Source organism: Bos grunniens, chromosome 4, assembly GCF_055505025.1.
Source record: "Bos grunniens cultivar Pamir isolate PY7600 chromosome 4, Bosgru_T2T1.0, whole genome shotgun sequence".
Classification (NCBI taxonomy): domain Eukaryota; kingdom Metazoa; phylum Chordata; class Mammalia; order Artiodactyla; family Bovidae; genus Bos; species Bos grunniens.
In genome coordinates this window covers 15,155,532-15,167,012 of record NC_141168.1, presented here as the reverse complement: position 1 = coordinate 15,167,012, position 11,481 = coordinate 15,155,532, and the positions used below count along the sequence as shown (strand labels likewise).

The following is an 11,481-nucleotide window of genomic DNA, read 5'->3' as shown; positions in this document are numbered from 1 at the left end:
GCTCCTTGGAAGAAGAGCTGTGACAAACCTAGACAGTGTATTCAAAAGCAGAGACATCCCTTTGCTGACAAAGGTCATATAGTCAAAGCTATGGTTTTTCCAGTAGTCATATATGGATGTGAGAGTTGGACCATAAAGAAAGTTGAATGCCAAAGAATTGATGCTTTTGAGCTGTGGTGCTGGAGAAGACTCTTGAGCGTTCCTTGGACAGCAAGGAGATCAAACCAGTCAATCCTAAAGGAAATCAACCCTGAATATTCATTGGAAGGACTGATGCTGAAGCTCCAGTCTTTGGCCACCTGTTGTGCAGAGCCAACTCATTGGAAGAGATCCTGGTGCTATGGAAGATTAAGGGGAAGAGGAGTAGGGGGCGACAGAGGATGAGATGGTTGGATGGCATCATTGACTCAATCAATGGACATGAGTTTGAGCAAACTCCAAGAGATATTGAAGGACAGGAAAGCTTGGTGTGCTGCAGTCCACAGGGTTGCAAAGAGTCTGAAATGACTGAGTGAACAAAAACAATTGATAGATATGTATTTATTGCTGCTTTAAACCTTGTTTTCCAGTTGATTTTGTATTTCTTTGTATTTCTTTTTCTTTTTTGTTTTTCCTTTTGTGGTTTGAAGGTTTTTTCTTTGTATCATGCTTGAGTTCTCTTGTTTTTGTGTTTGTGAATCCACTCTATGTTTTTGATTTATAACTACAAACCTTGGTTTTCAAGTATTGAACGTTAATTCTTATGAGTTCAGTTCAGTTGCTCAGTCGTGTCCAACTCTTTGTGGCCCCATGGACTGCCGCATGCCACACTTCCCTGTCCATCACCAACTCCTGGAGCTGGTGATACAATTAAGATGTAATTCTTGTATCTTACTCTATATTGTTTATTCTGTTTAAATGTGGTAGGTATAATATTTCAACGTAATTACTTCAGTGTAATAATCAATTTTGTAGATAGTTAAGTGGAAATATCTGCTCTGATACAACCTTTCCTTTAATTGTTGCCTTGTTTGCTCACTCTGTGTTGCCTGTTTGATGTGGCCACCCGTGGTTTTGTGTGTGTGTGTGTGTGTGTGTGTGTGCGTGTGTGCAGGAGCGAGGCATGGGAATTCCCACCATATTCTGAGGTTGCAATGAGGGGAAGTCCAGACATGCTGGACCAGAATTCAGTCATTTGCTTTTGATAACCTCGGAGTCTGCTGTAATTTTTCCTTCTAGCTTTCCTTCTCCCAGAGAAGTGGACTCCCAGGTTCACTTTGTTGGTTTTAATTAGGCATTTCTAAGGAAAACAGGACATGAATGAAGAAATAGTAATACAATCCTTGGAAGATTTGCATCTCAGTAAAAGCAGCTGGCTCTTAGACCACTAATGGTTCATTTGCCACAGTGGGGAAATTAAAATAGGAAATATCTTTTCTGGCTTGGTACTGGTGCCTACTTGTACATTACAATATTTTCCCTGCTCCCACATCAGCACTGCATCTCCTGAGTCCTCAATGAGTAAAGATGCTTCGGATAGTCTTTTTTTCTTCTGTCGTTGTCTCTGAAATTTTAACTTTTGTAGGACTCATTGTGAATCTCTTCATTGTAGTGGTCAGTTACAAGACTTGCATCAAAAGCCACAGGATCTCTTCTTCTGACAGACTCCTGTTCAGTTTGGGCATCACCAGATTTTTTATACTGTTACTGAATGTTGTTGTCATCATCTCTCCAAATGTGGAAAGGTCAGTCTCCTTATCCTATTTTTTTCTGTCATGTTGGATGTTTTTGGACTGTAGTAGTCTTTGGTTTGTAACCTTGCTCAACGTCTTGTATTGTGTGAAGATTGCTAACTACCAACACTCAGTGTTTCTCCTGCTGAAACGAAATCTCTCCACCAAGATGCCCCGGCTGCTGCTGGTCTGTATGCTGCTTTCTGTCTTCACCACTCTCCTGTATGTTATGCTCAGACAGTTGGCACCCTCTCTTGAATTTGTGACTATGAGAAATGGCACAGTATTTGACATCAATGAGGGACTCTTGTCTTTGGTGACTCCTTTGGTCTTGAGCTCATTTCTCCAATTCATCATTAATGTGACTTCTGCTTCTTTGTTAATCAATTCCTTGAAGAGACATATACAGAAGATGCAGAGAAGTGCCACTGTTCTTTGGAATCCCCAGACTGAAGCTCATGTGGGTGCTATGAAGCTGATGATCTGTTTCCTCGTACTCTACATTCCATATTCAGTTGCTACCCTGGTCCATTATCTCCCTCCTTCTATAGGGATGGATTTGAGAACCAAGTCTATTTATGTTATTATGTCCACCATTTACCCTCCAGGACATTCTCTTCTTATTATTCTCACACATCCTAAACTGAAAACAAAAGCAAAGAATATTCTTTGTTTCAGTAAATAGTGGGATTTCAATAATAAATGGTGCTAAAGTCACCTCAGGGGGAGCAAGATTTTCTTTGTTGGTAGTTTTCCCAATGATCTGAGAAATTCATTTTTGTAATTACTGATCTGACTCCATAAACCTTCAAGTGCCTGTATTTCAGTTAATTCTACAATATATTGTTTAGTAATATTCTAAAATCAGGCACTTTCTATAAGGAACTTGTTGGAGGCATTGCTTATCATGTGTTTTGCATGGGCATCACATCCCTGGATCATGGAAATCACCACACTGTTCCACTGGCTACTGAAGTGTAATGGGTAGTTCCCCCAAATTAAGCAATATATTAGAGGTCACTTCATTAGTTAAATTTTTGAAGTTTAGCTGAGGAACCCTGAGTAAGGGATCAGCAATGGGTAAATGGTCATCGGGAGCCACTCAACTGGCTTAGGCATAAAAAGAGGGTACAGTGAGAAAAAGAGGAAGGGAAAGTTTCAGAGAGACAAGAGAGGAAAGAGAAACATCAAAGGAGATAGGTGTACATTATGTTAGATGTAGAAAAAAGGATCCTCAACTTGCTGAGGGACAGTAACTGCCAGGACTGAATTTCTACTTTTGTTCTGGAAAAAAGGGAAGGGCCAGAATTGATGGGTGGAGGGAAGTGACCAGCATTAAAGAAGCCCAATCCAGGATGCCTTTAAGGATCTTCAAATCTGGGAAGCCAAGTTCAGAAGCATATGCCAAAGAGTGAAATCAACACATTCTGAGTGCCACATTACAAAAGATTTGACCCTATCATGATATGGACTTCGGTAGAAAGCTGAGAGGAGTCACTGGACTGGTGGTGGAAACACCTGACCTTTGGTGAACTTCTGTCATCTCTGTTTGAATTTATGTACTGAATTTTATGGGCACGGCATAATTCTCCAGAATGTTGCGCTTTCTGTTTATTTGTTTGTTTGAAACAGCAGGACTGTGGCTACAGAGGAATAGAAATCTGAAGTTGAAATACTGATGTTTTGAAATGGGATTTGGGAAATAGTAATTTATATAGTTTTTTTTGTGTGTTTACAGGATATGTAATATTTATACATCTCAAAATGATCTTATTAAAATAACATTTTCCTTATTAAAAATTATCCCAAGAAATCTCCAAATTTTACAGTTTACCTGATATTTCTCATCCCAGCCACCAGAATCTTGACTAGAGTATTCAGTAAGATTACCCAAACCAATATTTTATACTCCAAAACTTGGAGATATCTGTTAGATTAGAATCTGAAGATTAGGAGATAAAGGATTGCTGAGAGTGATTAAGCTACACTATGACATCAGAACTCTAAAGGAATAGCAGAAAGCCTGATGGACCCCAACATCTTTTCTTTTCCCCCATAAATTCATAGTTACAGAATTTTTAGCTACTTAGAATTCTGGTAGCTTTCTCTTGTAATTAGGTATTGCCATATGATTGAGTTCTGCCAATACAGTATGAGCAGAGGCTGTGTATATGATTTCTAGGTGGTGCCCCCAGAATGGGTGTTAATAGATGCTTGCCTTCCTTTTCCCCCTTCTCCTTTCCTGTGGGCTGGAACGCTGATACAGGGATTGGCCATCTTGCATCACAGATGAGGTGACGGCCTGGGGATAGTGGAGCAGATTTTCATCCTAGACTTGGCTGTTTGGTTCCTAACACTGTGGAACTGCCTTACCTTAACTCCAGGACTGTTTATGAAAAATAAACATCTCCATTCTTTTCCACTCTATAGTTTGATGTTTCTATTGCCATACTCAAATAACTTATGCTATACCGTAAGTATGTACAATAGCATATATCTTTATGATGAAGTAATGTGTAGCTATTTACCATTTTATAGTCAAGGAATATTTTTATATGATCTGGTAAAATACTTATACTACTAAATGAAATAAAAATAAATAATGCATATGCAAAAAAATTGAAAACAACAATTTTTTTAGGTAGAAAGTTTTGTTTTGCTTCCCTGGTGGCTTAGATGGTAAAGAATCTGCCTGCAATGCAGGAGACCCAGGTTCGATCCCTGGGTCACGAAGATCCCCCAGAAAAGGGAATGGCAGCCCACTCCAGTATTCTTGCCTGGAGAATTCCATGGACAGAGGAGCCTGGTGGCTACAGTCCATGGGGTTGCAAAAAGTCGGACACAACTGAGTGACCAACACTTTCACTTTCAGAAAGTTTTGAGAAATTCCACCCCCCCCCTCCCAAGTTTCCAAGTTTTCTATGATGAACATATATTTCTTTGATAATCAGAACAAACTACATACTTTAAAATATAAACAGTAAGAAATTATCTGTCTGTCAATCTATCTAAAGGAGCTATGGGGTCTTCTGATGTCAAAATTCTATTTTTCCTCACTAAGAAAGGCTGCGTGAATAACTGTTCTTCGAGTTTATCTGGATTCTTTTTCTAGTATTGACAAAGTTCTGCTAATTCATTTCTTGATTGTCTTATATTGTATTCATTTATTTCCTATTTGGACTGGATATATTGGTTTTGTATTAGGAATTTTTTTTTTCCTTTAAATCTTTTTTTTTAATAATTTTATTTTATTTTTAAACTTTACATAATTGTATTAGTTTTGCCAAATATCAAAATGAATCCGCCAAAGGTATACATGTGTTCCCCATCCTGAACCCTCCTCCCTCCTCCCTCCCCATACCATCCCTCTGGGTCGTCCCAGTGCACTAGCCCCAAGCATCTAGTATCGTGCATCGAACCTGGACTGGCAACTCGTTTCATACATGAGGAATTTTTTAAATTAGGTTTTGCTACTTGAAGAAAGTCTAGAACCTTCCCTCACCTTGAGACTCTTTCTTCAAGCTGTTTCTTGAGAAGAGTCACTTTCTGAAATGAATGGCAGGCACCAGGACAATGTCTGTATAACATCATGAAATATTCACTGTGGTAGCTATAACTGGGGAATTTGTTACTAAACTTTTAACTGCTACAAGTCCAAATATTCTCTGGGCTACATTTTCACATGCTGTTTTATTGGTTCCTCACAATTTCTTTGGTAATGTAGGTGTCATTATGCCCATTATATGACTGGGAAAACTGAGGTACAAACAGATAAAGTAAATGACTCATAACAGTAAAACTAGGAGAGGGTAGACCCAAGGCTCCAATTCATCTTCTGATTCTAAAATACAGTTATTTTTCCCCTGTGTCACAAGATGACTGGGAAGACATAGTGACAGAGTAGAAAAATGTCCAATTATAAAGCTTTATTTTCTAGGACAATAAAAAAGTATTCAAAATGATGTCTGAAGCCGGATGTATCCAACCTGAAAATCTCACCCTAAGGCTGCTAGAATTTATATTTATCTATTTATCTCTATCTGTCTATTTATCTGAGAGAGGTAGGGGAGATATGAAATCTTGTGGGTGCTTAGTTTCCTTCCCAAATAAGTATTATGGGATCCTGTAGATTACTGGATTTTTAGGCCCTGGAATTTGTGTGAGATATGTTTTTTAAACCAACAAGTAGGAACATTAAAGAAGAAACCATTTTACGATTTCTTTTGAATGCTACTATTTGGGAAGGAATAGGCCAATAGATGGCAACCCACTCCAGTACTTTTGCCTGGAAAATCCCGTGGACGGAGGAGCCTGGTAGGCTGCAGTGCATGGGGTCGCTAGAGTCGGACACGACTGAGCGACTTCCCTTTCACTTTTCACTTTCATGCATTGGAGAAGGAAATGGCAACCCACTCCAGCGTTCTTGCCTGGAGAATCCCAGGGACGGGGGAGCCTGGTGGGCTGCCGTCTACGGGGTTGCACAGAGTCAGACACAACTGAAGCGACTTAGCATCAGCAGTAGCAGCAGGCCAATAGAAAGAGGGTGGGAAGGTAGATATAATTCATGGAAGAACTAAATAAGATTCTTGGCCTTTTCAAGTATTTTGAAGGTTTCTCTATATTGCTGAGATTTCACTTAAACATGTGACTTTGGGTTTCCCTGATCATTGTTACCAGCTTTTTTTAGTTGTTTCAGTTAAAAAACAAAACAAAACAAAACACTAACAAAAGAAAGAAGGGATTAAGAGGAAGAAGACAGTAGTGTCTGAAAGCATAAATTGAATGTAAATTTTAAGATAGCCTCAAATGCCAGAGTTTTCCAGTGAAACTGAAGCTTACTGAAAGCATTTAGAGTAGGTTTCCCAATAATGTTCTTTTTTATAAGCTCAGGCTGGAGATGTAGCCTCTCATCTGCCCACTGCTTCTCAGAGAGCGCTGGAGAAGCTGGGACTTTCTTTCGAATTTTGTATGCTTGCTTCCTGTTCTTCCTGAGTGAGTAGAAGGTGGAAGTGGTAATTTGATAAAACTCCCTAAGGAGTTAGATAACTGACCCTTGGCCAGTTTGATTCCTTAAGTAAAAAAAGGAGAAAAGAAACTCCATGGATGTGTGAGAATTTGCCTGGCATGGAAATTGACAACAGGTAGGTGATAGAAGTTAATGGACATTAGGGAGGGGAGGGAGAAGGAGAGGGGTCAGAGGGTAAGGGCCACAGCAGGGGGAGGGGCACAGACTGCACATCAACCTCCCCAAGCTGCTGGGGTGGGTGTAAGGTCAGTCTTCTTGGGGCATGCCAGTAGTAACTTCACGTCAGAACAGCTGGCTTGTTCTCTGGATGATGGCTGAGGGCTGGGTAGGGTCTGGGAAAAGGCAGGAATGTAGCTCCATGTCAGGAGGAAGGAGACTGAGGCCCTGGTGATGGCTCCATATGTGTACAACTCGCTTGCAAATGAGGTGTCTAAACACAGGGACATGATTTGTTTCATGATTTTCTGACCTATTTTATACATAAAGTGAAGTTGCTCAGTCGTGTCTGACTCTTTGTGATCCCATGGACTGTAGTCTACCAGGCTCCTCCATCCATGGGATTTTCCAGGCAATAGTACTGGAGTGAGTTGCCATTTCCTTCTCCAAGGGATCTTCCTGACCCAGGGATTGAACCCAGGTCTCCCACATTGTAGACAGACACTTTACCATTTGAGCCACCAGGGAAGTCCTATTATATATATATATATATATTTTTTTTTTTTAATTAGAGTATAATTGTTTTATAATGTTGTGCTGACCTATTTTAAATACAGAAAATTATTTGTCTCAGTTTGCTGCTTTCATAGTTGGGAAAATGACTATATAATTACCTGAATTCAGGGCTCTCAAGAAATAATCAAATATATTGATATTACTCAGAAAAACCTAACTCCCACTTGTTCCTCTGTATCTTTGACTTCTCTGCCTGTTTTTAAAGGCCTGTCACCTATCATCACTCTTACTGTCCAGAAATTCTGGAATTGTGTAGAGCTGATCACCTTTTTAGAAGCACCATCCCAGTTCTTATATTTGTGTACTGTGATACCAGCAGACTTCAGATGTTCCCCTACTTTGTTGACAGGAGTGAAAATGGAGAGAAATCACCAAGGAAGGAAAGAAAAATACTGCCATTAATTTGTAGGAACCAGGCTAGGTAAATTCAAAACTTTCTTCATTAGGAGGAACCAGGAGCTCTGAGAGCTTAATTGACTTGTCTAAGAACATGGCTTCTGACTGATTGAGCGGGGAGGCACACCCAAACCTGTCAGATTTTGAAGCATGGTGCCTTTCTGTGAGTGGCCCCAAGCACCCCTCTTTAAATTCCCCTTACAAGGAGCTGGTCAAGAGATTTGCATCCCATTGAGGGTTAGTGCTAGCACGGGACTATGGACACTTTACTTTGGATGAGCAGATATCCAGAACGTCCTGTCTGCCATCTCTGTCGCTCAACTCTTTTCTTAGCATGATCTTGCGAGGGGAAAACCTCCATCTCCTAAATTTCCTCTGGAAAAGCACAAGTCCCAAAATGTTAAAAATGTGATTGTCATGCGAACAGCCTTCTGTAACTGGGTTTTATGTAACTTTTCAAAAATAAAGTTTTAATTTTATTTTGCAGAAAAGTTGCAAGGAGAGTATGTAGAGTTCTTATATTCTCTTCTCTCAGCTTTTCTGATGTTAATACCTTACATAACCTGATACATTTGTTGAAACCAGGAAACCAGCATTCATACACTTAACTGTTAACTAAACTACAGACTTCATCCAAATTTTACTGGTTTTCCCATACATGTTCTTTATCTGTTCCAAGATCCAGTCCAGGATATCACATTGCAGATAGTGTTGGTCTCCTCTGGTCTATGATGTTTCTCAGTCTTTCCTTGTTTTTCATGACCTTGAGAGCTTAGAGGGTTACTGTTTGGGCATTTTGTAAAATGTCTCTTCACCTGAGTTTGTCTGATGTTTTCCTCACAGTTAGATTTGGTTTGAATGCCTTTGGGGAAGAGTACAACAGAGGTGAAGCACCCTTCTTATCTCATCACATCACATCAGGGGTACATGATGTCATCATGACTATTCATTGGTCCTGTTAAACTGGATTGCCCTAAGGTAGTGTCTGCAGGTTTCTCCACTGCCTGCTTACTCTGCTTCCCTTTCCAGACATTCTAGTTTAGAGGTAAGTCTCTACGTCTGGTTCACTCTCAAGGGAAGGGGCATTAAGCCGTGCTTCCTAGAGGGTCTCCCAAATTTTGTCTATCTTACTTATTTCTCCTCCCAAATTTTCATACTTATGGAACCAGAGAAAATAGCTTCTGCTCTCCTATCTTGGAGAAGGCAATGGCAACCCACTCCAGTATTCTTGCCTGGAGAATCCCAGGGACGGGGGAGCCTGGTGGGCTGCCGTCTGTGGGGTCGCACAGAGTCGGCTACAACTTAGCAGCAGCAGCAGCAGCAGCTCCCCTATCTGCCAGGTCCCCTCACTACCATTTACTTTTTCTGCCCCAGCATTGTTGCTGCTGCTTATATTTTTACACTGATTCTTGCTGCACACAAGCCATGGAGGATGATGTAGTTTGGCACTTCCTTCTCCCTGCAAACACCTGAATTCCAGTAGCCAAGACATGGTACCAACCCAAGAGAACAAGAACTCCACCTCTTCATAAAGTGGTGGGAAAGAAGCTGGAAAGACAATAAATATATGTATATTGATAGTTTTGGTTACACATGCTTATTAATAACATGCTTAATTTGCTCAATTTCTGAATGTTTAGATTCATACAGAGTATTAAGAGAAGAATTAATTTGCTCAGGTGAACAACTGCTATTGGCTAGTTGCCTTCTAGATGCCTTCTGATGGTGATGTGGGCACAGTTCTGGGAAGCATTGAAAAAGGCTGTGTACAGGAGTACAGAATGGTTGAGTCCCCGGGATATGTCAGATGTAGGAGATGGAGCTGGACTGAGTCTGGTAGCTTGTAGGCGGAAGGCATGTTTTGGATGAAAGTGTCAAACCTGAGTCTTTGAAACCAAAGTCTCTTAGCTGCTGCTTCTTCACGTGGCTTTCATGCCTTGGCTAGCCTCTCTGCCATCATCTCCAGCTCTTCCTCTGCTGAACCCAGCACTGGCTCATCTCTGAGATACTCATGGCTGCCTTTACATATTGGGCTTCCCTGGTAGCTCAGCTGGTAAAGAATCCACCTGCAATGCAGGAGACCTTGGTTTGATTCCTGGGTCGGGAAGGTCCCTGGAGAAGGGATAGGCTACCCACTCTAGTATTCATGAGCTTCCACTGGCGGCTCAGACGGTGAAGAATTTGGCTGCAATGTGGTGAGACCTGGGTTCGATCCCTGGGTTGGGAAGATCCCCTAGAAGAGGGTATGGCAGCCCACTCCAGTATTCTCGCCTGGAGAATCCCCATGGACAGAGGAGCCTGGCGGGCTGCAGTCCATGAGGTCACAAAGAGCTGGACACGACTGAGTGACTAAGGACATTTAGATTACAATGGTTAGGAGGAATCAGACCTGTTGAAGAATTCTATGGAAGGTGTCCACGACATGGGAGGGAGATCGAGTCAGCCCTTACTCTAGAAAACTGCCAATAGTAAAATTCACTTACTGTAAAATTAACTTATTATAATTAACTTACTGTAGAGTTAATGAACTTTCTGTTCTCTTTTTCTTATTTCTTCTTTAAGTTTGAAATAAAATGAGAAAGTAATGTGAAAAGCAGAATAGAAACCAGAGCTGTTGCTCTCTAAGCAATGCCAAGTGCTTGTTTTGTTAAACTCCAGATGTCAAAACTGAGTTTTCATGTTTTGCATGGAAAGGATCACATTTTTCTAAATTATGATAGGTAATCCAATTCTCTTTGCCAATGTAGACTATGTATCCCCTGATGAAATGAAGTAAAAAAAAAAATAGCTGTAATCTTGAAATAATGAGTGTTAAAAAGACTTGAACCTTGTGTTAGTTGCTAGATGTTTTTTAGACAAACATTTTTCTTATTAAAGTTAACTAATTATCTCATTTCTCTATGTGGTTTAGCCTTTCTTAATACCACTCATAATCTGTCAAGAAACCATCTTTTTGTTTCTGGTGATTTTTTTTTCTTTCGAGGCGAGACTGGGCTTTCTGGATACATGTCAGTGGCTACCCTGCTTTGCCTGAGGTTCCACTGCCCAAGACCTGGAGTGCGGCGGGTAGGAGAGAAGGACGGTTGCACCTGCTGCCTGAAAAGTCACCATAGAAGCCTTGCTCTTGGAGAGGCTCATGCCTTATCCCAGCTCTCTGACTGGTGGCAGTTGTGGTCTTCCCCTTTGCCTCTCCACAGCTGCAGGCGGACTTCTCAGGTGCCAGGCCCTCAGGTGGATGGGGTGAGATACAACGCGTGCGCCCTGGACGCAGGGGCTGCTCGCTGCTGTGTTCCTGGGCCTGCTACACTGCCAGGCACATGATGAGCGCTCTGTGTATCTGACCTAAATGAGCTGAAATCCAATCCTACAATCCATTATATTTTTAGTGGAACAGCTGAGACCTCGAGAGGGTGGTGGCTCACTTGCAGCTTCATAGAGTGCCCCAGGTACTGCTGGGACGTGGGACAGAACTCTTTTCACTACACCCGTGCTGCCCTCCTAAGAAGCCAGCCTGGCCTTTCCCCTTCTTTCCAATCCAATTCCACTGTCTTCTCATTTCCTTTATAGTTGTTTCTAGCCTGTATCAAATACCATACTGGTTTTTCTGTTCTCTGC

General features: G+C 41.2%; 1 protein-coding gene across 1 annotated transcript; it reads left to right on the top strand.

The window, feature by feature from the left end:
- The first annotated feature begins 919 nt into the window (after positions 1 to 919).
- On the top strand, positions 920 to 3,375 carry TAS2R4 (taste 2 receptor member 4). The gene has a single exon (XM_086395163.1). It carries the CDS (start codon positions 1,507 to 1,509, stop codon positions 2,395 to 2,397), a length of 891 nt encoding a protein of 296 aa, XP_086251289.1. The 5' UTR covers positions 920 to 1,506; the 3' UTR covers positions 2,398 to 3,375.
- The last annotated feature ends 8,106 nt before the right edge of the window (positions 3,376 to 11,481 follow it).